Below are 23,796 nucleotides of genomic sequence, written 5' to 3' on the forward strand. Positions count from 1 at the left end.
TTACGACATTACTTAAATCTTCTTCTGTCGCTATCATAGTATCCAAATATTGGTACATTTATACGCATAATAATTTTCTTTGTGAATAAGGGAAATACATTTATCCGTGATTTCCCATTTTTCCGTAGTAGTAGTACTAGATTATCCATGACCGTAAGCAACCATCTACCGGTCTAATATTATTTTACAGGTGGTAAGAAAATCTACACTTAAAATAATGGGCTTGGCTAAACATTTTATGATTATCACGCGCACATGCTTTGTGTTACCTAAGCCCTCTATTTCTAGTAATTTTTTTTTCGATTTATAATGGGACTAGCCCTCGACGTTACTCCCAAAACCTTTTAATTCGGCACAAGTATTTGTGGCAAATTATCACTGTACTTTCCATCGTTGAAACACAATCATCACTGATGCATGAGATTTCCGCACCACTATCCAATAAAATAATTATTTTGACTCCATTTACAGTGAGTATGATTTCGGAACTTAAGGCTTCATTCAAATGAACTGCAGCTTCACCTGGTTTGTTTAGTAAAAATTCACGCTCATTTTCCTTGAATGTAATCGTGTTTATTTGTGTTGGCGGCCATGTAATGTTGGTATTCTCATTGCCCGGTGGAATAAAATATGTGGTGGCTCTTCCTTATCCAGCATCACGTCCTTCTTTTGCGAAACCGTTTCTTTTTTGCGACGGCACAAAAGTTAGCATGAAAACGTGATATTGATTACTGGACTTGTTTGTTGCATTAGGTGTAGATTGGTCACTAGTATTTTTAGTGTTGGGTTGTTTCGTTTGAAACCAAACTGCCCTTTCCTGATGTTGATTCTTCGGCGGTTGTTCATACTCACGACTATCCTGTCGTTTATCGTTCCTGTTTCTATTCCCTTGATTGTTCCAGTAATTGTAATTACATTGTCGACCTCTTTATTGTACCAATTATTCTTAGAGTACTTTACATTTAAGGTGTTTACCTGCAGTGGTTTCTGTACGTTAGTGTGTTCGTCCCTTTTATTTCGCCAGTTCAGATATAACAGTGCGGACTGATTAGGGTTCTTTCATTCACTATTTTCTTTGCTTGTGTTAGTCCGGTCAAGTTTTTCAAGTCTGTCGTATGTAAGTAGTTGTTTAAAGTCAACTATTCTGCTATACTGTGGTCCCGTTATTTGGAGTTGGTACTTAACTGGCAATTGCGACAGAATCAAGGCAATGAATTCATCTTACATATTGCTGTCTAAGTAGGTAGTGAGTATGTTCGTATATGTCACTTGTGCGATTCTAAATTTTGAAATTTCTTGTTTTCAAATTTTTCAGAGTGTAGTTTTATCCTGAGATTACTTTAAATTCTAGTACTCCAAAATTGCTGAAGAAATATTTTTTGGAAAGAATTGTACTCGGTAACTGTGTCTTGGAGTAGTTCCCACCAAAAATATGCAGTGTTTTTGAAACAATGGCTGGCACATTTTAGTTTCTCCGCATTGGTCAGATTAAACATCGTGCAATAATCTTCAAATTGTCTAAGGAATATCTTAGGATTTTCAGTGCTTTTTCCTGCATGCGTCGGAATATGGTCCCACCATTTCCTAGCCGGGTGGTGTAGTGTTAACATGGGATCAGTAGACATAGGTAGAACAGTCCTATTTGTGGCGGTTTGTTCTACATTGACCTCTGTAGAACTGGCTACACTGGCATTTCCTCTCGTGGTGCCACATATTTCATTTGTGTCTGTGAGTCTCATACATAACGCAGTGTGTTGTCTCACTTCTATTTCCATTTCATCTATTCTGACTTCCATTCTATTCACTTTACCTCCTAAATCTTCTTGTGCTTTGTTGATTATCTCTAATTCTTGACAAACTACAACTATAGTGTTTTCTTTACATTTACTTTGGTGTTCTTTCAATGTCTTGTTAACATATTCGTCCAGACGAGGTACAGTGTTTTCTAACTTTTCTATATGCGTTTGAACAATGGAAAAATTATGTTCCATTTCTTGTTGTGTTTGGGATACTTCTGCTTGAATCTGTTTCGTTTCCACTGCTATCTTGTTTAAAGCTCTCTAGTCTGTTGCTATTCTCTTGTTCCTTACGTTCACGTTCCTGTTTATCTTCCTGCATAAATTTAAACAGTTGTTCTAGCATCACTGTTTGAGCCCCAACTACCGTCACTGCTGCTCCTACTTCCTGTTGTGTGAGTGTAACGTTTATTTCCTCCATTTCGCGTCGCGTTTCCATGCTAGTACCCTGTTCAATATCTTCGCCTTCTATCATCTCTCTAGGATCTCTCTCAGAGTTTGAGCTAGAACTGTCTTTACTTCCCCTCAAAAATTATTGTTCTCGTCCTTCTGACATAATTCAGTAGTACTAAATCCTATATTGCGTACTCGTTGAGTGCTAATAACTGCTAAACCTATGTAACTATCATTCTTCTCATGCCTACACAGTGTGTCAGAAACTGGACTAGATATATTGCTAGAATTGTTCTTCTTGTGCGTATACATTGGGCACCAGTAACTATGCAGTTGCCCCTTGAGGTAATAGTTCGAAAGACATATACTGACTAGTGTACCTTTCTACTCGAAAGGCAAAACCACAGCACAAATGAAATAAACAGAACTGTCGTAATCTCTATGACTTTAACCTGAAATTTAAATAAGGTAATAGTGTTCAATATTTAATTTATGTTTAAACATTTTATCAGGATCATAAAATAATCTTAGAATAAAATGCAAATTAAGTGTAGAATATTGTAATTATTAAGGGTCAGAGTACTCCGGTGACAACACACACTTCCACCAAAACATAAACAATGTACACAATAAACACAATCACTCATAAACCCTTTTTTCTTAATTCTAATTTAAATAACAGCAGATGGTTTCGGTTAGCACGGGCTCAGTTCTGTCAATACTATGCTGATTCTCTCGATTAGCTATCAAAACAAACATTGCAAATCATTATTTGATTATTTCATTATTTCTCATAATCAAAGGGAGATCAGTTACATGTGCTGCATCTATGGTGTTCTTACTTAATATTTATGGAGGTGGAACTTAGAAGGTAGTTCACTAGTTTTTAAGTAAATTGATTCAAAATAACAATATTGTCATGGAAAGATAACTACTTTAAAACATGAAAGTTTAGTATCGTGTATGACTATAATAAGGGGTACGAAGTTTCAGGCATTTACTTGGGGAAAACGACCCACCTCAGTTAGACGTATACCGGAATGTGGTGACGTTGATGACCCTCTTGGATTTGGTCTCCATTCTGCAATGTCGAACTGTAACGGCGGATGACGGGAACGTACTTCCTTCAGGTTTGGCAGTTCTGGATCGACTAATGCTGATACAGCAGGAATTGAAGTTCAACTCGGCAGTGATATCCTCGAGGTCTGCTATTCCGTGTTACTCCGCCAACAGAACGACATCCGTCCTTCGGGAGTTGGGCTGACGTAGATTCTTTGTAGTTTCTTTTATCAAGCGACTTCGTAGTAATTGGCTAGTCACAGCTGTATATTTGACAGACAGCTCTAGGATTTTCTCTTGATGCCAAATGACATCAAATGACGTCAAATGAAGAGGTACCTCTTCATTTGACGTTGTAGTACCTTAAGGGGCCCGCCTACCTGGTCACACAGACGGTGCGCAGAGCTTCAGGAAAAACAACGCGATTTCAAAACTACTCAAGATATCCTAGTGAAGTATGTTTACGAAAAGCATTTAAGAGTTCGCTGAGGCCCGAAAAGTACTTTTAATTTTGGATCATGTTTTTAAACTGTATTTATAGAAGAGTTAAAATGGCTAAAACGCATGTTTTCAGAGTAATTTTTAGGCGTAAAACAACCAGTACAGATTATTAAAAGCACTTAAGGGGCTTACGTTACACCTTTATCTTCATTTATCGGCCATATAATATTGCGGTCACCGCTCAAATTTCACAGTTATCCTTTGACGACGAGAAGACTACGCGTCAATTTAGAGCCTTGTGCTTAGAGGTGATACCGCGCTAGAATCACCAGCGAGCGTCGCGCTTATCATCCCGCCTCACTAACACACATACACCCCTGACGAGGCGGGCCCCTTAAGACAATTTATTTCTTTTTTAAGAAGTTTCGTAATTATTCTTGAATTATGTCAAACTCTTCTTATAAAAATGTAGAACGTCAGCTGAATGGCACTTCCTTTGACTTCTTTTTATTTGTTGTAACAGTAGACAATTATAAATATCTATATTACAGATATTCGTCGGATCAATATAATAACGGCTTCCACTGCTTACAATAAATATCTTGATCTTAACCAGAAGGCTTTCATACAGGAGCTAGTTTTCTTATATCTTTTCGGTACAAATATGGAACAATTACTTCAGTTTTCCAAAATGGAAACTTTTTTAAAATGCTGTTCATTATTCTCAAAGATATGGTGTAAAAATGAAAATAACACCGACAAAATAAAATATTTAATCAGAGTAAAGGGCCTAACCACCATTAGCAATAAGCCTTGTAGGTTCAACCTCTTATAACACAATGTAAGCTTAAAAACGTAAATTAACATTGGTGGGTAAAAACAAAATATGAATAATCAAACAACCTGAACGCTTAGAGAAATAACTGCAGGCAAAACATATGTTAGTGCAGTAAGGAATTATAAAGAACAATTGTGTTAAATACATGAAAGGAAAGGTATTTTTAATATATATATATTTATTTATTTATTCATTCATTCATTCAGTTTGCAATATAATACTTCTATGTGTGCGCAAACATTTGCCTCAAAAATTTCTGTAAGTACTCATGCTCAAATTGGTTTTTAAGAACTCAACTATACAATGAACATGTCTTGACTGAATCCAAATCTACTTGCCTCAAACAGTGTGGCAGGAGTGTTGTTGTATGGTTGCAGCTGACGGGCAAGATGAGTGCAGTGCCAGCTCTGCTGCGAGCCAAGGAGGGTCGACTAGAGGCGCTCCAGAAGAAGTATGACAACTTGTTGCAGCTGCAGCCAGCGCACAAGCATTGCCGCCAGCTGAAGACTGTGGACATTCCCGCAGCCAGGTGAGGCGCGTGCATCAAGTCTAGTGTTTGAAAGCAGGAATGGGGTGACGGGTTTTAAATAGGCCTGTGCAAAAATTCAAAATTTCGAATATAATACAAATAATTAATTACTTTTATTTGATTCAACCTCAAATACTATCACTCTGAAATAACAAATATTCATTTGCTTATGAATACTTGACATAGTATACCTCGTGAGTTTGTCATATACCAACATTTACTGCGGATATTAAGTCCTCTGTGCGATATAGGTAAATACACTTTTTTGTTGTTCAATGGGACTTCATAATCAAAAACATAAACCATAAGTGGCATTTTAAATATGCAACAAGTACTATTGAAAGTTTTTTTTCCGCTACTGTCTCGCTAAAGAGAAACGAAAAAAATTGCGTAAAAAATTTAATACACTGAATATTTGAAATTTCAAACTTGAAAACAAATTATTATACGCATGGAAGGGGGAAAAAATTAACAAACATTAACAGCCAAAAACTATAACACCACAATTACAAACACTCCATTGAGATGGGAGTTTAAAGAAATAATCATAGTTTCAACTGCGTGTAAATCAATAGTCACTTTTGACCTCACACCGTGTGATACAGTAGCAGCTTACTTACTGTATATATCTATGATGAAACAGATGTGACTCAAAAATATATTTAAAAAATTTAATTAAGAGGAAATACAGGTGAAATTAGCAAAAATTTGTTTTTATAAACATCTAAATTGCTGAACTAAAATACAAATTACTTGGCTGCTGTTAACACTAAAAACTCGTGAATGACTAGGGTATAAATATGTCAATATTAGCTTATTCAATCACTAATTTGGGTGCAGCATTTTAAAAAAAATTCACTCTTTTCATAAAATAGATTGCAACGGAATTCATGGTATTTTGCGGTTCATGAAAATTTTCTGTGTCAATATGGAGACTAGCAGGTTGTGGAAAATAAGGCGAATAGAAACTGAAAATAAAGGTTTGTTGGTTGGTTAGTTAGGACAATGTAGGTAAGGTTAAGTTAGGTTAGTTGCATAGTTAATAAAATTGTTATTTCGTGAGTTAAATATTTTAACAAAAATTTTTTATATATTTATTGTAGCAGACTAACTTAAAACCAACCTTTCACTTGTGTATTATTTGTCTAATTGGCCAGAAGTTTTTTTTTTTAGCTCCAATTTTCATTCTTACTTTTGAATTCAGTAGTCGTATTCGCAAATATTTTGAAGTTTGTATTCATTATCGATTCAAACAAAATACTAATATTAACACAGGCCTAGTTTTAAGGGATGTATTTATTACTGAATGAAGCATCTTGAATAACTGCTACTGTATTGGTTAATGTTTATGTACTTGTATGTATTGTTACTAGCAGTGTGCAAACATAATGTGAAACTAATTTTTACTTCAATTTAGATTTTTTTTATTGTATTAGAAGAAAATGTGATATAAAATAATTTGTTAAAAGCTAATTAATTGTAACACAATGAATCAAAATATTGTCACGGATTTTAAGCAACTAAAAAATTAGGATTATGAAATGGTTTTACATTCCCAGGAAATTATAAGAAATTTAGTTTCATTGCATTTAATTATTAGTATTATTAAGAAATATTCCAGGCAAATGTTCTGTGTAAGTTCTTTTTACATCTTGTGCTGTCAAACATTTTTCAGATATTACAGCACATGACTTTGTACATACTTAGTAAAACATGTGCAACCGACAGTCCAGCTAATTGTTATTTGAAGGTAGGTATGTTAAGCCAGTGAAGTTGTGGGCAGGGATGGCAGCAAGGAGATGGTGTAAAATCTCAATATTATGTGACACTGGCAACTGGGGAAGACTTGAGGACGACACTGTCGAAGTTATAGTTTCATGGTTTACTTACTCAAGTGTAAACCACCACAATTCAGACACCTGCCTTGTGAATGGCCCTCAAAAAAAAATATTAAAAAAATACAAGTTCTGTTTTTTTAATTTTAAATAATTTTAACCTGTTATTTTTCTAACTTTTCCTTAAAGCAGGTGCCCTGAAAAGCAGAGCAAAACATTCATATACTAAAATTTTTAGCTAAGATCCAAATACAATAGACTTATTAAAAGAAATTACGCAACTAGAAAATACGTTCCAAATTTTATTCAACACTGAATCTAAATTTAAACAATGCTTGTTTATAATACGCTGGATCAGCCCGTTTTCAAAAAAGGCTAATAAAATATTACTTAAAAGGTACATGTTTTATATATGTATTGCACTTATAATTACTGTCATCCATTAACATACTTAAACTACCTAAAAAATAAACTATTCTTGGAAAATAAATCAGAAAAACTATTTACAATCATACTTATTAATTAAATTGTCCTATAAAATAATTTTCAGTTTATTCGACCCAGGTCGTGTTATTCTGTGCGACACGGTATGGCACGTTTTCATTACAGGGGCACAGTTTCTTATTTTACTTAAAACTGTTCTCTTGGTCATGCTCAGCACATTCAATATCCTTAAATTTAATTATCAAGCAGCCGCCTAGCACAACACTTTGATATGAAGCTGCAGCACTAGTTCAGTCAAACTGGGGCATGTAATATAACAGCTGATTCTGCCCACAGGATTGCAAGGGCTTTGGGGTTAGAGCTGATGACTTACTTGCATATTGAAGATGTGTCTGCAAACAATAGGTCTCCTGACCCAGTGCCAAAACTGAATTTTTGGCGATCCACCCAGCAGCCAGTTGAAGGCTGGCCAGGTTTGTAGATTTGTTGGTAGCGTGCGCGCACACTCGTTCGCATTGAATTCTTCTTGCTGGCTCACCACCAGGCACACTCGATTCGTGGATTTTACTTTTGGAATGTTTGCGTAACATTTATTACATCTCATTATCACTCCCATACTGCCCGGCTCGGTCGTTTTCCACTGACTCGCGGCCCACAGAAACACCCGCCCGCGTGCATCAGCTCGCTCTCCGTGACTCACCGTTTGTCGTGGCCACTACGTCACACTTCACCCCTCCCTCCTACCACGCCTTGCGGCGGAGACAGCAAACAGTTTTAATTTATTGGCATGCCAGTTGGATAATGTATTATTGCAGTTTTTTTAGAGTCTACCACCTTTAAGCCCCAAACAAAATATATGCTAAAAACTAAAATCAACCAAAATGTCTTAAAACGGTTACAATGAAAATAAATAAAAAAACATATGAAGTTAAAAACCAAGCTGCCAACTTTACCAAAAAGTTACTAGGCGGTTATTTTTGATAGGCGCTAAAGTGCAAAGAAATCAAATAAAAAACTTTTAAAAAAATTCTGAAATTAACTTAAAATTACTTTATATTTATAAACCAATGGCGAATGGGGGAAAAAAAATTAGTAAAATCAACCATTTAAAAAACATTTCCCAGGAGAGCTACCATTAGCGTCTCTTTAAGTCTGTAGACCTGTCTACAGCAGATGTGGGAAAAGGTGGCAAGGGCTCGCTTGGGGATGTGTTACAACTGAGCCAGCTGCGCCTGTTGCTCGTCACAGGTCTGCGTTGGAGGAGACAGGCAGGAGAACGGTGCAGGCACTGGTTGTAGAAGAGCTGAGAAGGACACTGGTCAGAGCTGCAGATGTGGGGAAAGGTGGCAAGGGCTCGCTTGGGGATGTGTTACAACTGAGCTAGCTGCGCCTGTTGCTCGTCACAGGTCTGCGTTGGAGGAGACAGGCAGGAGAGCGGAGCAGGCACTGGTTGTAGAAGAGCTGAGAAGGACACTGGTCAGAGCTGCAGATGTGGGGAAAGGTGGCAAGGGCTCGCTTGGGGATGTGTTACAACTGAGCCAGCTGCGCCTGTTGCTCGTCACAGGTCTGCGTTGGAGGAGACAGGCAGGAGAGCGGAGCAGGCACTGGTTGTAGAAGAGCTGAGAAGGACACTGGTCAGAGCTGCAGATGTGGGGAAAGGTGGCAAGGGCTCGCTTGGGGATGTGTTACAACTGAGCCAGCTGCGCCTGTTGCTCGTCACAGGTCTGCGTTGGAGGAGACAGGCAGGAGAGCGGAGCAGGCACTGGTTGTAGAAGAGCTGAGAAGGACACTGGTCAGAGCTGCAGATGTGGGGAAAGGTGGCAAGGGCTCGCTTGGGGATGTGTTACAACTGAGCTAGCTGCGCCTGTTGCTCGTTACAGGTCTGCGTTGGAGGAGACAGGCAGGAGAGCGGAGCAGGCACTGGTTGTAGAAGAGCTGAGAAGGACACTGGTCAGAGCTGCAGATGTGGGGAAAGGTGGCAAGGGCTCGCTTGGGGATGTGTTACAACTGAGCTAGCTGCGCCTGTTGCTCGTTACAGGTCTGCGTTGAAGGAGACAGGCAGGAGAGCGGTGCAGGCACTGGTTGTAGAAGACCTGAGAAGGACACTGGTCAGAGCTGCAGATGTGGGGAAAGGTGGCAAGGGCTCGCTTGGGGATGTGTTACAACTGAGCTAGCTGTGCCTGTTGCTCGTTACAGGTCTGCGTTGGAGGAGACAGGCAGGAGAGCGGAGCAGGCACTGGTTGTAGAAGAGCTGAGAAGGACACTGGTCAGAGCTGCAGATGTGGGGAAAGGTGGCAAGGGCTCGCTTGGGGATGTGTTACAACTGAGCTAGCTGCGCCTGTTGCTCGTTACAGGTCTGCGTTGGAGGAGACAGGCAGGAGAGCGGAGCAGGCACTGGTTGTAGAAGAGCTGAGAAGGACACTGGTCAGAGCTGCAGATGTGGGGAAAGGTGGCAAGGGCTCGCTTGGGGATGTGTTACAACTGAGCCAGCTGCGCCTGTTGCTCGTCACAGGTCTGCGTTGGAGGAGACAGGCAGGAGAGCGGAGCAGGCACTGGTTGTAGAAGACCTGAGAAGGACACTGGTCAGAGCTGCAGATGTGGGGAAAGGTGGCAAGGGCTCGCTTGGGGATGTGTTACAACTGAGCCAGCTGCGCCTGTTGCTCGTCACAGGTCTGCGTTGGAGGAGACAGGCAGGAGAGCGGAGCAGGCACTGGTTGTAGAAGAGCTGAGAAGGACACTGGTCAGAGCTGCAGATGTGGGGAAAGGTGGCAAGGGCTCGCTTGGGGATGTGTTACAACTGAGCCAGCTGCGCCTGTTGCTCGTCACAGGTCTGCGTTGAAGGAGACAGGCAGGAGAGCGGTGCAGGCACTGGTTGTAGAAGACCTGAGAAGGACACTGGTCAGAGCTGCAGATGTGGGGAAAGGTGGCAAGGGCTCGCTTGGGGATGTGTTACAACTGAGCTAGCTGCGCCTGTTGCTCGTTACAGGTCTGCGTTGGAGGAGACAGGCAGGAGAGCGGAGCAGGCACTGGTTGTAGAAGAGCTGAGAAGGACACTGGTCAGAGCTGCAGATGTGGGGAAAGGTGGCAAGGGCTCGCTTGGGGATGTGTTACAACTGAGCCAGCTGCGCCTGTTGCTCGTCACAGGTCTGCGTTGGAGGAGACAGGCAGGAGAGCGGAGCAGGCACTGGTTGTAGAAGAGCTGAGAAGGACACTGGTCAGAGCTGCAGATGTGGGGAAAGGTGGCAAGGGCTCGCTTGGGGATGTGTTACAACTGAGCTAGCTGTGCCTGTTGCTCGTTACAGGTCTGCGTTGGAGGAGACAGGCAGGAGAGCGGAGCAGGCACTGGTTGTAGAAGAGCTGAGAAGGACACTGGTCAGAGCTGCAGATGTGGGGAAAGGTGGCAAGGGCTCGCTTGGGGATGTGTTACAACTGAGCTAGCTGCGCCTGTTGCTCGTTACAGGTCTGCGTTGGAGGAGACAGGCAGGAGAGCGGAGCAGGCACTGGTTGTAGAAGAGCTGAGAAGGACACTGGTCAGAGCTGCAGATGTGGGGAAAGGTGGCAAGGGCTCGCTTGGGGATGTGTTACAACTGAGCCAGCTGCGCCTGTTGCTCGTTACAGGTCTGCGTTGGAGGAGACAGGCAGGAGAGCGGAGCAGGCACTGGTTGTAAAGAGCTGAGAAGGACACTGGTCAGAGCTGCAGATGTGGGGAAAGGTGGCAAGGGCTCGCTTGGGGATGTGTTACAACTGAGCTAGCTGTGCCTGTTGCTCGTCACAGGTCTGCGTTGGAGGAGACAGGCAGGAGAGCGGTGCAGGCACTTGCGGCTGGGGAGGAGCTGAGGAGAGCACTGTCGGAGCTGCAGACGCGGGAGAAGGTGGCGAAGGGAGCTCTTGGTGACGTGCTGCAGCTGAGCCAGTTGCGTGCGGAGGTCGCCCAGCTGGAGCAGCGCAGGGCCGGCATGGTCGCCAACATGATAGATGGTGAGTGCTTTTCCTTCCTTCATTTCTTAACCTGCACATACTTCAGAGACTACTAAATTGTTAACAGTAAAATGTTTTTTGTCCTCTCTCCCCCCCCCCCCCCCCCCCCCCTTTTCCAAGATGTTTAGGTTCAAGTTGATGTAACCTCAGTGGCTTTAATTAATTGCAGAAACAGGGTGGAAAGTTAAAGAAGAGGAACTCTTTAAGAAAGATTTACGGAAAAAAATTATAATTTTGAAATTTTTAAGTGTTTGTGTCTAATGAATTTATATTCTATGTTTACTCATTAATGTCATAAAACATTTTTAACCAGCCAAAATTAAATAGTAGCGCATAAGGTTTGATTTTTGGCATCCTGAGTCTTTACATGTTACTTTATTTCACTTTTAGTAAAGTGTATCTTAACTTGAGTAATAATATTAAACTGGATGCCTGCTTGAGTTCTTAATGCAATTTCAAATTTTATTTCACAAATCAGAGGTTTTTTTGGTACTAAGATGGCAAATTTTTTGCTGTGTAAAGTTTATAGATAGCAGTTTAAAAACCACCCAAATAGTTCAAAAGAACTCTAATTGTCTTATTCTCCATAAAGCAAGAGAATCATCACAAACACTTAAAAAGCTAGTAATCATATATAAAATATCCTAACCATAGTACTGAACATGATGAGATAATATAATAAATTGTTAATTAAACTGTGTAACAAATAGGGAGGACAGTAACCTGGGCATTAGAAGTTAGAATTGTTGTATAAAAGAATATACAAGTGCTTGATGTATAAAACACCACTGCAGGCTGCACAATGACAAAGTGTGATCTTTTTCTTTACACATATGCTCGCCATCTGAGAAGCAAGGATATACTACTTGGCCACCTGTGACAATTGCTTTGAACTGGAACATCATCATCAGCGATTGTGGTGGCCTGGTTTTTCAAATGTTAAATTAGTTAAACAAACTTTGACTATTTGTTATTGTTTGGTGACTGGATAACGCTCAACGATCATAAAGCGTGGTGGGCAACACGCTGGTTCTGGAACCACCTCTTGTGGTTGAAGACGGTGAAAATTAAACAAGCATTTTACTTGTGCATGTGACGGCATTGCCGGCGCATCAGCTGGCCGGAATAGTAAATGGTGCGTTGAACACGCGCATGTTAAAACCTGTAACTAAAATAATAGAGCATTTTTCCCGCCAGAATATAAGTTATATGCAGCTGTAAAATATGATATAGGCATGGACAGTACTAGGACTTATTTCAGAGGGTGAAGGGGCATTTAAATAAATAAACATGGAGTGTTATATCTTGTGTAAATATCTTACTACTTTAAACTTAATAAAACAATCTGAAATAGAATATTTTAAAAATTATAATAACACAAAATAGGAATGAATTTTTACAAAAATCTAATGTAAACCATTTATAACAATGTTACTTCTTCTTTATGAAGGTGTAGACTTTGTGATATGTTATAATAGTCCAGTCAGTAGATACATTGTACCTTGCAAAAGGTATATTAGAAGATTTTTATTTTTTCATTGTTTCCAACATTAAAAAACCAAGTAATCCAATATGTTTGACCATGGAAAAACGTTTTATGCTTGAAACCCGTAAAATTGTTGGACTTTTTTTTTCTCTCAAAGTTTCTCAAATATTATTGACTTTGTGATTTTTCTATTATATAACTTTTAAATAGAATTAAATATACTACAATTTTCTGTCTGACAATTTTTCTGTGGTACAAATAGTAAGTGCAGAGTAGTTTCTTGAATGTTGGCCTTTTTTTCTCAATATGTGACTCCAATAAAAACTCATTTTTTTTATTGTACAACTCGAACATATACAGTAAAAGTCCGTTATAACGTAAATTTATAACGGCGCCAAAAGTTTATGTTATAGCGAATTGTCGTTATAGCCAAAATTTAAAAAAAAATATTTTTGTAGCATTTTTAAAATATATTATTTTCTCGCTTGTTTTTACTATGGAAATTCACAACCAAAGTAAAGGAAATATACATAAAACTTACTGAAAAACATTTTTAAGGTATATCAGCTCTTGCCGACTACGAAATATGAGACCGCGTGGCCGTGATAAGGCCGTCACGCACATTGTGGCTAAGCGCACAGCTGTTTGTTTACATGAAGACGGGCGGGCGGGGTCACGCAAGGTCATGCCGGCCGCTTCCTGTCGCTTTGACCGCAGCTATTTGCTGGAGACATGTGCGCTAAGCTGATGATATCGGGTGCATATTTGCGGAGTTTTGAATACAAAAAAAAATTAAAAAATCTCTAATTACGTTGGACAACCTTACAAATTATATAAAATAATTTTTTCCGACAATTGGTTAGTAACACAATAATCGCTCGTACAGACCCTTGGAAAATAAAATCACTTTTTAAAAAACGAATCAATTTTCGTTTGCCTTGATTTCACTAGACTTTCGGACAAAATAAACGACTGGTCCTCTTGGAAGTTCATCAAATCTTTCGTCGAAGCATTTGTATGCTGATAAAAACGACTGATTGTGTCAAGTGCCTCCATCATTGACGTTTTCGACGGAACAGATACGACACTTGGTTCGTCGTCATCGTCAGACGCCGCTTCGTTTTGATTAGAAAAGACGAGCTCGACAAGTTCCGTGTTCAACTTTCAACTCCCCGCACGCTTACGATGCAAGTGTGAGACGAGTTATGCTCATTTACGGGCTACAGTCTGCGCGATTCTAAACAAGTAATGCTCGCAGCGGGGCCGTCTTGCTTTCCTCACCGCGAGGCAAGCTATGCTCGCTGTGGGGCCCCACCTTGTGCGTTGTTGCCAAGACGGCCACGTAATGCGCGTTGTTTCATTTGCCGGACGCGTGGAATTGTGCGAAGCTGTTTTTCATTTATTAAGGATATTGTAGACGTTTTCTCATTGTTTTAGAGCAAAATTAGAGGTGTAATCTATCGCTATAGCGAAAATGAGTCCACGCTGCATTCGTTATTTCCGAAATTTTTATCCTACGCAGCATATGCAAAACTGACGGTGCCGATAGCAATTATCGTTATAGCGGACTTTACGTTATAGACCGTATTCGCTACAACGGACTTTCACTGTATTATATTCCACAATACATTTCATGATGATTATTATAGCCACAGATAAGTGATTTTTAAAAATATATGTGAATGATTAGGGGTGATAGTAAGCAAATAATTAGAATGTTTACGTATACACGTATGTAATCAATTACCTACGTACATAATACATTAACTTAATGAATAATAATTTATGATATAATGATGAAATTAATTCTATACAATCTTAGTTTTTAAAAATGGCCGGACTTGTTTGGATTACATAAACATACGAGTGTTGTAAATACAGTAATGGAAACATACCTGGAAAAAAGACTTTAATGTGTGTACAGAACAGTCTTGTTCCTTTTGCCAGATGTCAAGACCAACACCTCCCAAGATCACCATCGCAAATGGTCATTTACAGTTTGTGCAACATGACAACGAGCATTGTCAGCACGTGATAAGGAGATTGTCCCGCAGTAAACATGGACATTAGCGCCGTACAGCCGGGTGCAGATGGTGCTGTACAAATTGGCGATAGTAGACTGCGTTGACAGTGTCTCCTTGAGGCACAGCATGCGTAAGAATGACACCCTCGTAGTCATATGCCACAATCAGCATTACCTTCACCCAACTGGGTTGATACTTTAATTCAGGCTTATAGGCTCGAGCCCACATCTTATCAATGGCGACAATACGCTGCAGAAATGCGTTTCCGTCATTGCAGTATCTGTCGAGGTGGCTACAAGCCAGTGCATACCAGTACGTCAGTGAGTCATGGAATCCAGCAGGATGCAGTTTTTCTCATGTTAAGTCTTTCCTTCAGTATGTGCCACATTGTTTGATGACTGAGCACAATTTCAGCGGATATTTTCCAGACAGTCCATCGACAGTCTTTGGAAAGGAGACCACTCACAATGTCAATGTGATGTTGAGAAATGGATGGCCGACCTGTGGAGTGCAGATCCGCAGTCTCAATCTGACCAGCATAAAACATTTTGGCCTTCCCATATGGTAAAGCATTCGCGCCGAGGCTTCAGATAATCCTTGATAACATTGCAATGCATTTTTGCCATGGGCAACCTCAATTCTAATCCACAACTGCTTATCTTTTTTTGTAAAGCTGCTTTAGAATAGTAGAAACGACACTGTCCACTTCAACGCAACGCAGCAAATACGTCTTCTACTTGATCATCGTTTGTATGTACTAGTGATGGCCCGATATCCTAAAACCCGATACCGATACCGATTCCGATATTTCCAAATTCACCTATCCGATACCCGATACCCGATATTCCGATAATAGGCCTATTTCATTTCTAACACTGATTCTATAAAATTGTGGTCCTGGAGTACTGTTAGAGACAATAATGAAAAATGTTAAATATTAATATTACATACTTATGTGAATGTATATTATTTTTATTAATTGTAAAATATAGTAAATTCACTTTAATGAAAGCTAATAATGAATTTATCATAATGGCGTAGAAATAAGCTCTCTTAATTCAAGGTCTTAAAAAATTAAATTGTTTTTCAAGGCCAGATATAGCAATATTCTGGTGTAGGTATTACCTAGAGTATGCAAAAAAATATTATAACTACAAGGAAACAAATTTCAGATTTTTGTGGAGAAATGTTGAGAAATCTTGTAGCTGTCCGGTATTAGTCTAGTGTATTTGCTTATATCTAGGGATGGGCCGGTCGAATCCTCGAATCCTCGAATCCCACCGAATCTCTAGTATTCGAAAGATTCGAAATTCGAGGGAAAAGATTCGGGATTCGAGGAAAAATATTGATATAAATGTAGTACTTTAAAAACTTAAATGCTTACAATTTACTTGGCCTGTTTACGTTTTCCTTGGAACACATCCTATTGAGGTACAGTAGAACCTCGTTAATACGTGATGGTCAGGACCGAGATAATCACGGATTACCGAATTTCACGGACTAGCGATTAAAAGCCCGGAAGGTCTTGTCAAGCTTCTCAGACACCGGCGTGCAGCTGGGTTAAGGCCGTTCACGGTAAGGGCCGGCCGTCTTCGAATTAGTGTCTCGGCTTAAAAATGTCTAGCCATTAGTTCACGGTCATTTACAACAGCAGAAGAGAGAAAGATAAGATCGTGCTGACCTTGCACCCCCCCTTCCTCCTCGTCGTACAGCCGAATGCCAGCCAGACACGTCACTCGCCAGGCGCCTGCCGTGCGTTGGCGGGTGGAAACAAACAAAGGGAGACGGGAAGCAGACGTCAGGACATCCCCCCCAAGTTTAAAGAGTAACAAATGTGACAGCTGAAAAGGGGGGCGACACAAAGGGTCGGTACAAACAGCGTTGCAGAGTTTGGCGGCCCACGCGATGGCTTGTAGTGTTTGCCGGCCGCCGGCCCGCGTGACGTTAATTTTAAGCGCTGACAATTTTTACTTCTCTTTTTTTCTTCTCTTTTAAATCGTCCCGGATTATCCGATTCCCGAATTAGTGCATCACGGATTAACGAGGTTCTACTGTATTGTACTTTTAATTCGTTATTATATAAAAAATGATGAAGCATGTACTGATTTGGGAAACTTACTTTATATTCATGAACATAGATGAATTTGTATTAATACACATGTATTTTAATCGCAATTCAATTTTAAATATTCTGATACACATTCTATTTATGAATTTTTTTTAGGACCAAGTTTGGTTTGTGTAGACTACCAACATTAAAATATGTATTATCTGAGAATTCCATGATGGCCAACCAATGAATTTGTTAGCCAATCATTTTGAGCAACATAAAAAATAACTAATATTAATATAAAAAATTTTAATGGGTAAACTAGAGAAAACACCCCGTCACTTTTAACTTAGGGCATATTAATCACTATGCTGTATTGAGGCTTAATTTTAAAAGACGCACAACAATATTTCTTATGGCCTAAAACCATTGAATACAAGATGGTGCCTTTCAGTTTCCATTAAATATTTCAGGAAAGCGTTTACCTTCATTTGGGACTTTAAACAAATGTCAAGTTGGTAACTACAAAATATTGTTCCGTCGGATGTTGAATTTTGTTTTCCGATTTCCGTGGATACATGAATCACTGTACTCACAGATAATGCCTGAATGCCTTAAATCCACCAAGTTGGATTCTACAGCAATTGATGAAGTGACCAGATTCTTACGTAATCCTACAGTTAACCCAGAAATAAACATTCTCGAATACTGGAAAACTCAGTCTGCGTGTTCACCCAGGCTACATAAACTGTCCAAAAAATATTTGTGTTCACCACCTGCGACAGTGTTCTCTGAACGTTTGTTCAGCACTGCAGGAAACATATGTGACCAAAAATGGAATCGTCTTGATCCAGACTGTGTCAAAATCCTTGTTTTTTCAAATAAAAATTTGAAGGGTTAAATAATTCTGCATAATGTTTAATTTTTTCTCTTAACTTATAAATTATTTTATAATTAACCCTTGAGAACTGGATTCGGATTCGACGGGTGGATTCGAGGTACTGTTTGGGATTCGGATTCGAGATTCGGATTCGAGAAAAATGGGATTCGAACCATCACTACTTATATCGTATGTATCACGAGTCACTGCATTTAGTTAGTCCAGTGTCTCAACTGTAATCTACGAAAAATACCGTCTGAAAAACACCAAACTTTTGTACCCTTTGTAAAATTTCATCACGGTAAACGACACGCTAGAAAGGAAGGTCTTCAAGTAGCAAATTTTGTGACCATAGTTCAAGTGAATCACTCCATTTATTGGTGCGAAAACATGTTAAAAATACGTGAAAAGTAATTTCAATACAACTTTAAAACGTACTGCAGAGTTTATAAAACCACACATCTTTATTTATGTTGTTGGCAATGCACTCAATATAGCCAACATAATACCTTTGCTGCAACTTGCCCTACTTAAACACGTTTCATATTTTAGCTTTTGTAAAACTTACATAACGTCTTTGTATAGAACAGCAGTTGGTGACCATGAAACGACACGGAAAGAAATTATATCAAGTAGCAACTTTATTCTTCTTCGTGTTTACTTGCGGCTACAACACTTATTAAATTAAATATCGTAATTATGTTTGTTTATGTTTTCAATTTATGTACACTTAGTGAACTTCGAAAATTCATCAAGCGAAAACACTTTGCGAATATCTGAAACGAATAAATACATATGCACTAATGACTGGGATTTGTGTACACATGGAAGAATTGTACCGTCGGGATGCATTGCAGTATCAGATAGAAGAAATAGGCTTGAAATTGTTTCAGTGGAAAATATGCTTGGAATTACTAGGTAATATGGTGACGTGAAGAAAGATAAATTACGCCAACGGAAAATAAGCTTGGAATTACGGTTAAGGTTATGTGAGAAGTATTATTGGCGAGAGCAAACGTTGGTTATCGAAATATCGCAAGTATTTACCGATGTCCGATATTGAAAAATGTGCCGATATTACTGATCTACGATATCGAATATTGAATATCGGGCCATCACTAGTATGTACTCTACACATTGACAACAGTGCCACCTCACTGTCCAATATCCTGTTTGCACATGCCCGATTTCTGCAACTATCTGGGCTACGTTGCTACTAGTACAATTACAAATCTTGTTTAATTACTTTAAAAAATACAAATGGTAGAAGTGTAACATTTGTATGCAAATTGAAAAGCAATTTATACACAGCCTTTTAATGTTCATCCTTGACACTCGAGTGTATTTATGGAAGCACAAAAGCAAACCTTGTGTAGTCAGATTTCACCAGCAATTACCGTATTTACTCGCATAATGTCCGCAGTAATTTGGCTACATTTTTTACCAAAAAAATGGGGTGCTGACATTATGAGGTGAAGTCCGAAAAAAAAAATTTTTCCTCAAAATTTTACATGTTTTGTGTAGAGTAAAAAAATGTTCTCTCATAATTAGTTTACTAGTACCCTGATTTTACGTATGCTCACGGTTCCGCGGATTGCATTAGTAAAATCGCTGCTTCGTAAAATTGGCACCCTTCCCTCGTCCCAGTTGAAAAATATTAGGTGTCGAGATAATTTGTGCTGGCGATTAGTGGAAGACGCCACTCATTTTTTTTTCTTCTCTCACTCGCGTTTGCGCTCTTACGTTCAGAAGCCGCAGCCAGCCTACACAAAATAAACGCTTTGCGTGAATAGATATTTTTTTAATCTTTCATTGAGATGGCCACTAACGGCACGGGGCAGATGTCTAATGTCTCCATTAGCCGGCGCCGGCGAGTAGACATCTGCGAATTGTGATTTCTCAGTTCGAATCGAATTTGAATCGAATTTCAAAAAAATTCACGAGTTTCGAATTTTTTTCGAATCGAATTTGGGAATATTTATTAAAATAACATAGATCATTAAAATTTTTTAACATACCACCTTTGAAAAATTTGTCACATAATTCACAGTTTAAATCAAGTAACTAAAATTAAAGTGAGACTATTTTGAAGAAGCACAACCAGATTCTCAAAAATTAAAAAAAAAAAATTAAAAATTATATGTTTATAGCACTTACATAAATCACTTTGCAAATCATTTCAAATTGTCATGGAGGAAAGGTGAGTTCATCGACATGGTGCGGCAACAATTCTCTGTGGCTGGTAACTATGTTGTCCAGGGACACAACAACCGTGTTGGGGGGGGTGGGGGGCATTGGCGTAGCTGTGTTCATAAAGTTGGGGGGGAAAAAATAATGATTTTGATGTCATGTAAACCCATTCTCCTCCTACTAAGACGGGAGGTCTGGTGGTCCTCCCCCGGAAAATTTTGATTTTAAAAGTGCAAAATAGCACTTTTTAAGCAGTTTTTGTATCTAACCAATGGATACAGCGATGTTAAAATTATTATTGTTTCCTTAAGATAAAATTTGATTAGAGAAGAATTTACAAATAAAGTTGGGCAGATGGCAGGGAGGGCACAAGCTCTCTTTTTTTTTTACTCGAATGGAATTAAATAGTATTATTTTACAATCATAATTATATTTTTATAAATTATTTTCTACAACTAATTCATTTACGATATTTTTAATCCAAATTTAAAAAACATGTACACTTAGAAATATTAAAAAAAATTGTTTATAATTTATAAACTTTGCCTTTAAAGTAAAGTTTGTTTTTGAATGTTATAATTTCGATGCTGGACATATTTCTTGCACATGAACCTTTGATACATGGTACCCGATTCGCTTAAAATTGCTTAGATTATTGATTTATTCAAATAGCATAACAGAAATGCGGAATAATATTTTAAAATAAAAATATCACTGTCTAGAAAGTTGGGGGGGATAGTCCCCTCCACCCAAAAAGTTCAGGGGGACACGTCCCCCCTGCCCCTTCCGGTTCCTACGCCCCTGGGGGGGGCAAGGTTATTTTTCCCCTCTCGGAAACCTTGAAGTGGGGGCAAACGGGGGCAAAGAAAGTGCTGTGTAATCAATTTTTAGATAACAAAAATGCTTAAAAGCATCATTTTTAGGGCCATGAAAAGATCCTGAGAGTAGCTGGAAGTTAAAACACTGTAGCATCGACTGTGTTTCGTGATTGGGTGAGTTACTTTGAGGTGCATGTTGATTTTTACAACAACCAATCACACTAATTCATTGTGCAAGCAAACTCGTCCTTAGTGGCTCGTGCAAACAAGGCAACGACTTCTCTTGCAGACTGCCGCCAATCACAAGGAAGAAACCGCTGGTGTGGGTATACATTGTTGCAATCTAGTAGGCGTTCAGATTTTTTCGTGAAAATGTCCTGCCCCTAACCATTTTCCACCTTGAAATATAAATTTTCCCAGGGGAGAACCCCCGGACCCCCGCTTCAATAGGGGGGATCAATGATTCTTTATAAAAAGTGCCCCCCCCCCCCCCCCCCGCCTTGGAAATTTAGTTGTTGCGCCCCTGATGTTGCCTGCTGTAGAGAAAACTATCTAACTTGCCACCTTAATTAGCATATTTGACTTTCAAGGATAAAAATATTAATAAAAATATCACAGCATAAGGAAGTGGTACATAATAAAAATAACAAATTTACCGTTTTTATCGCGTAAGCATCGCACATTTTATTTTAAAATCAAGTTTATAATTAGGGGTGAGACCGTGGGTTCACTCTTAGCTGATTTTTTAAATAAACAAACACCGTCGTATCACTGCGCCGCGTCAGCAAGTGATAGGCTGAATTCATCTTGCGCGCCAAGCACTAGTTGCAACACAGAAACTTCAGTACAGTCGGTGCTAATAAAATAATGTTGAAGTAATATAACAGGAAGCACTGTAGCACTTTGTTCGGCGTAGGTGGTTCATTTGCGAAGAAAAAACTATGCACTTTACGCCTAATAGCCGTCTTCACAAAATCATCACAAGTTTTGATAACAGGATACTCAAGTTTCCTTTTCTTCCCGGGAGTTGTTAATGTCCCAGTGTTCTGTAATTCTTTCCTTGCACGAAGCACACTGCTCTTCGAAACACTCCTAAATTCCGCAGTTAAACTCGCGATATCGTTGACACGACAATCCGGATATTTGTCTAAAAAGGTTTAAACATTCAACACAATAGTTTTCTGTGCACTTTTCAAAGTTTCAAAGTTCTGTGCTTTACAAAACCTTGTCCGGCGTCAGCCATAACAAACCGTGCACGCGCGAATCCGAAATACAACTGTTGGGCCGGGCATCAACTGTACACTACACACGGCGTCTGCTAACATAATTGTAATAAAAAAGGCAGCGTAAAAAATTCTTACAAATGGTACGTAACCAAGGGACTATTTCTTGCGCACAAATTTTGTGCGCGGCGGCCGGCAGCCAATGAAAATGTTTGTTTACAAGAGGCATTGCAAAAGCAAGCTAAATAATTTAAATTAATGAGTGATGCAATAAAACCATTTTATTCAACGTTAAAAAAAAAAGATACCCGTAACAAGAACGTGATTTGTAACTATACGCATAACGATCGTGCTGGTTAACTCGGTTATTGACAGAGCGCGCGCGCGTGCATGCAGTCTGCGAGATATTGATATCGATATCCGACTACGTGAGAGCGCTCTATACTGGAATACAGGAACCAACACAACCAAACTGGCGCTGCTTACGTTTTTATAAGCGGTATAAAGAGACTCTCGAGACGTTAAAGATGAAGTTTTTTAACTTTTAAAAACGTCTTTAAAACATGATTTACACATCAAGTTACTTTGTAATAGGATTAATTAAGTTAGTAAGCAGTTTTATCAGAACGAACGGCGTAAACTGCGTAAAGCAATAGGCGCGTTGTAAACAACGGGAATTCATTGCATTACATCAAATGAGGTTAAAACGGGACAGAAATAAAATGATTCAAATAACGTGTAAACGTAATTAACGGTAACGTAAATAAGGGGTTACGATGTATAATTTTTTGTAAGTGGAAGATGTAATCGTCCATTTACATTTCTTTTAAAAATTGGGGAGGGGGGTGTCTTATATTAGTGTATCCGGGCCAGATTTTGCAAGTCGAATTATTGTAAAATGAATTCGATTCGAATTTACGAATCGAATATCAAAAAATTCGAACTCGAATTCGGAAATTTCGAATATTGGCAGAACCCTACTGGCGAGCCTCCCTCCCTGTCCCTTGCCCACTGTGTGTGTAAAAAAAATTACCGGCAGACGTCTGTGCATGCGTGTCCCCTCCTGCCCTGCTTGACTGAAGCGGGGGAAGGAGTGCAGAGCGTGGAAAAGGCTGAGCAGGAATTTTTAACAAAAACAAAGCAGAGCCTTGTCTTCCTGACATGTAAGAATTTATGTATGTCCATTCTGTTACAGCTGACGTTTTCTTTACGTTGCGTATCATATCTTACATGAAAACAAAATTAAAGCCTCTCAGCAAACGCGATGTTAGACATGTTGAAAAATTAACATACATTAAAAATTACTACCTAACTCAGGTACCTAAAAAAATTGACACTGTAGTAGCACTCAGAAAATTTCTACTAGGTAGTCTGCATTTTAACAACACTTTACGCCACAAAAAAAAAAGACAGTGACTAAAGAATGTAGCAGTCTTGCTCAACAAAACAGTTCTATTCGACTTCAGACTCGTCGCTGTCACCGTCCTCTGTATCGCTGCTCCCGTCGTCGTTATCGCTTTCTTCCCAAATAGCATCATCTTCAGTCCCGCCGAGAGCAACGGTGATGCCAGTCTTTTTAAAGCTACAAACCCTCTCAGCGACCACTCCGGAGAAATGAACAATTCAAGGTCAAAGCATTGTTGACAGCGTGTCAGTAAATTTCCATCCTGTTACTGTGCCTTTCAGGGGTGGCCAAGGTTGCTTTGTCTGGTGCTGACTTTATGCAAATTTTAAAAAATTCCATTTAAAGTATTTAAGAAATGTGCGGACATTATGCGGTGGCGGACATTATGCGATTAAATGCGGTAAGTT

At 39.3% G+C, this 23,796-nt stretch overlaps 1 protein-coding gene across 2 annotated transcripts in view; it reads left to right on the plus strand.

The window, feature by feature from the left end:
* LOC134531663 (DNA repair protein RAD50-like) overlaps nt 1-23,796 on the plus strand; it is a 253,543-nt gene that overhangs the window by 138,562 nt on the left and 91,185 nt on the right. For both annotated transcript variants that reach the window (XM_063367443.1, XM_063367442.1), the window contains exons 17-18: nt 4,905-5,056; nt 11,111-11,313. In XM_063367443.1, coding sequence (XP_063223513.1) covers nt 4,905-5,056; nt 11,111-11,313 — 355 coding nt within the window. The remainder of the gene's footprint in view (nt 1-4,904; nt 5,057-11,110; nt 11,314-23,796) is intronic.

The sequence above is a fragment of the Bacillus rossius genome, chromosome 5 (assembly GCF_032445375.1).
Source record: "Bacillus rossius redtenbacheri isolate Brsri chromosome 5, Brsri_v3, whole genome shotgun sequence".
NCBI lineage: Eukaryota > Metazoa > Arthropoda > Insecta > Phasmatodea > Bacillidae > Bacillus > Bacillus rossius.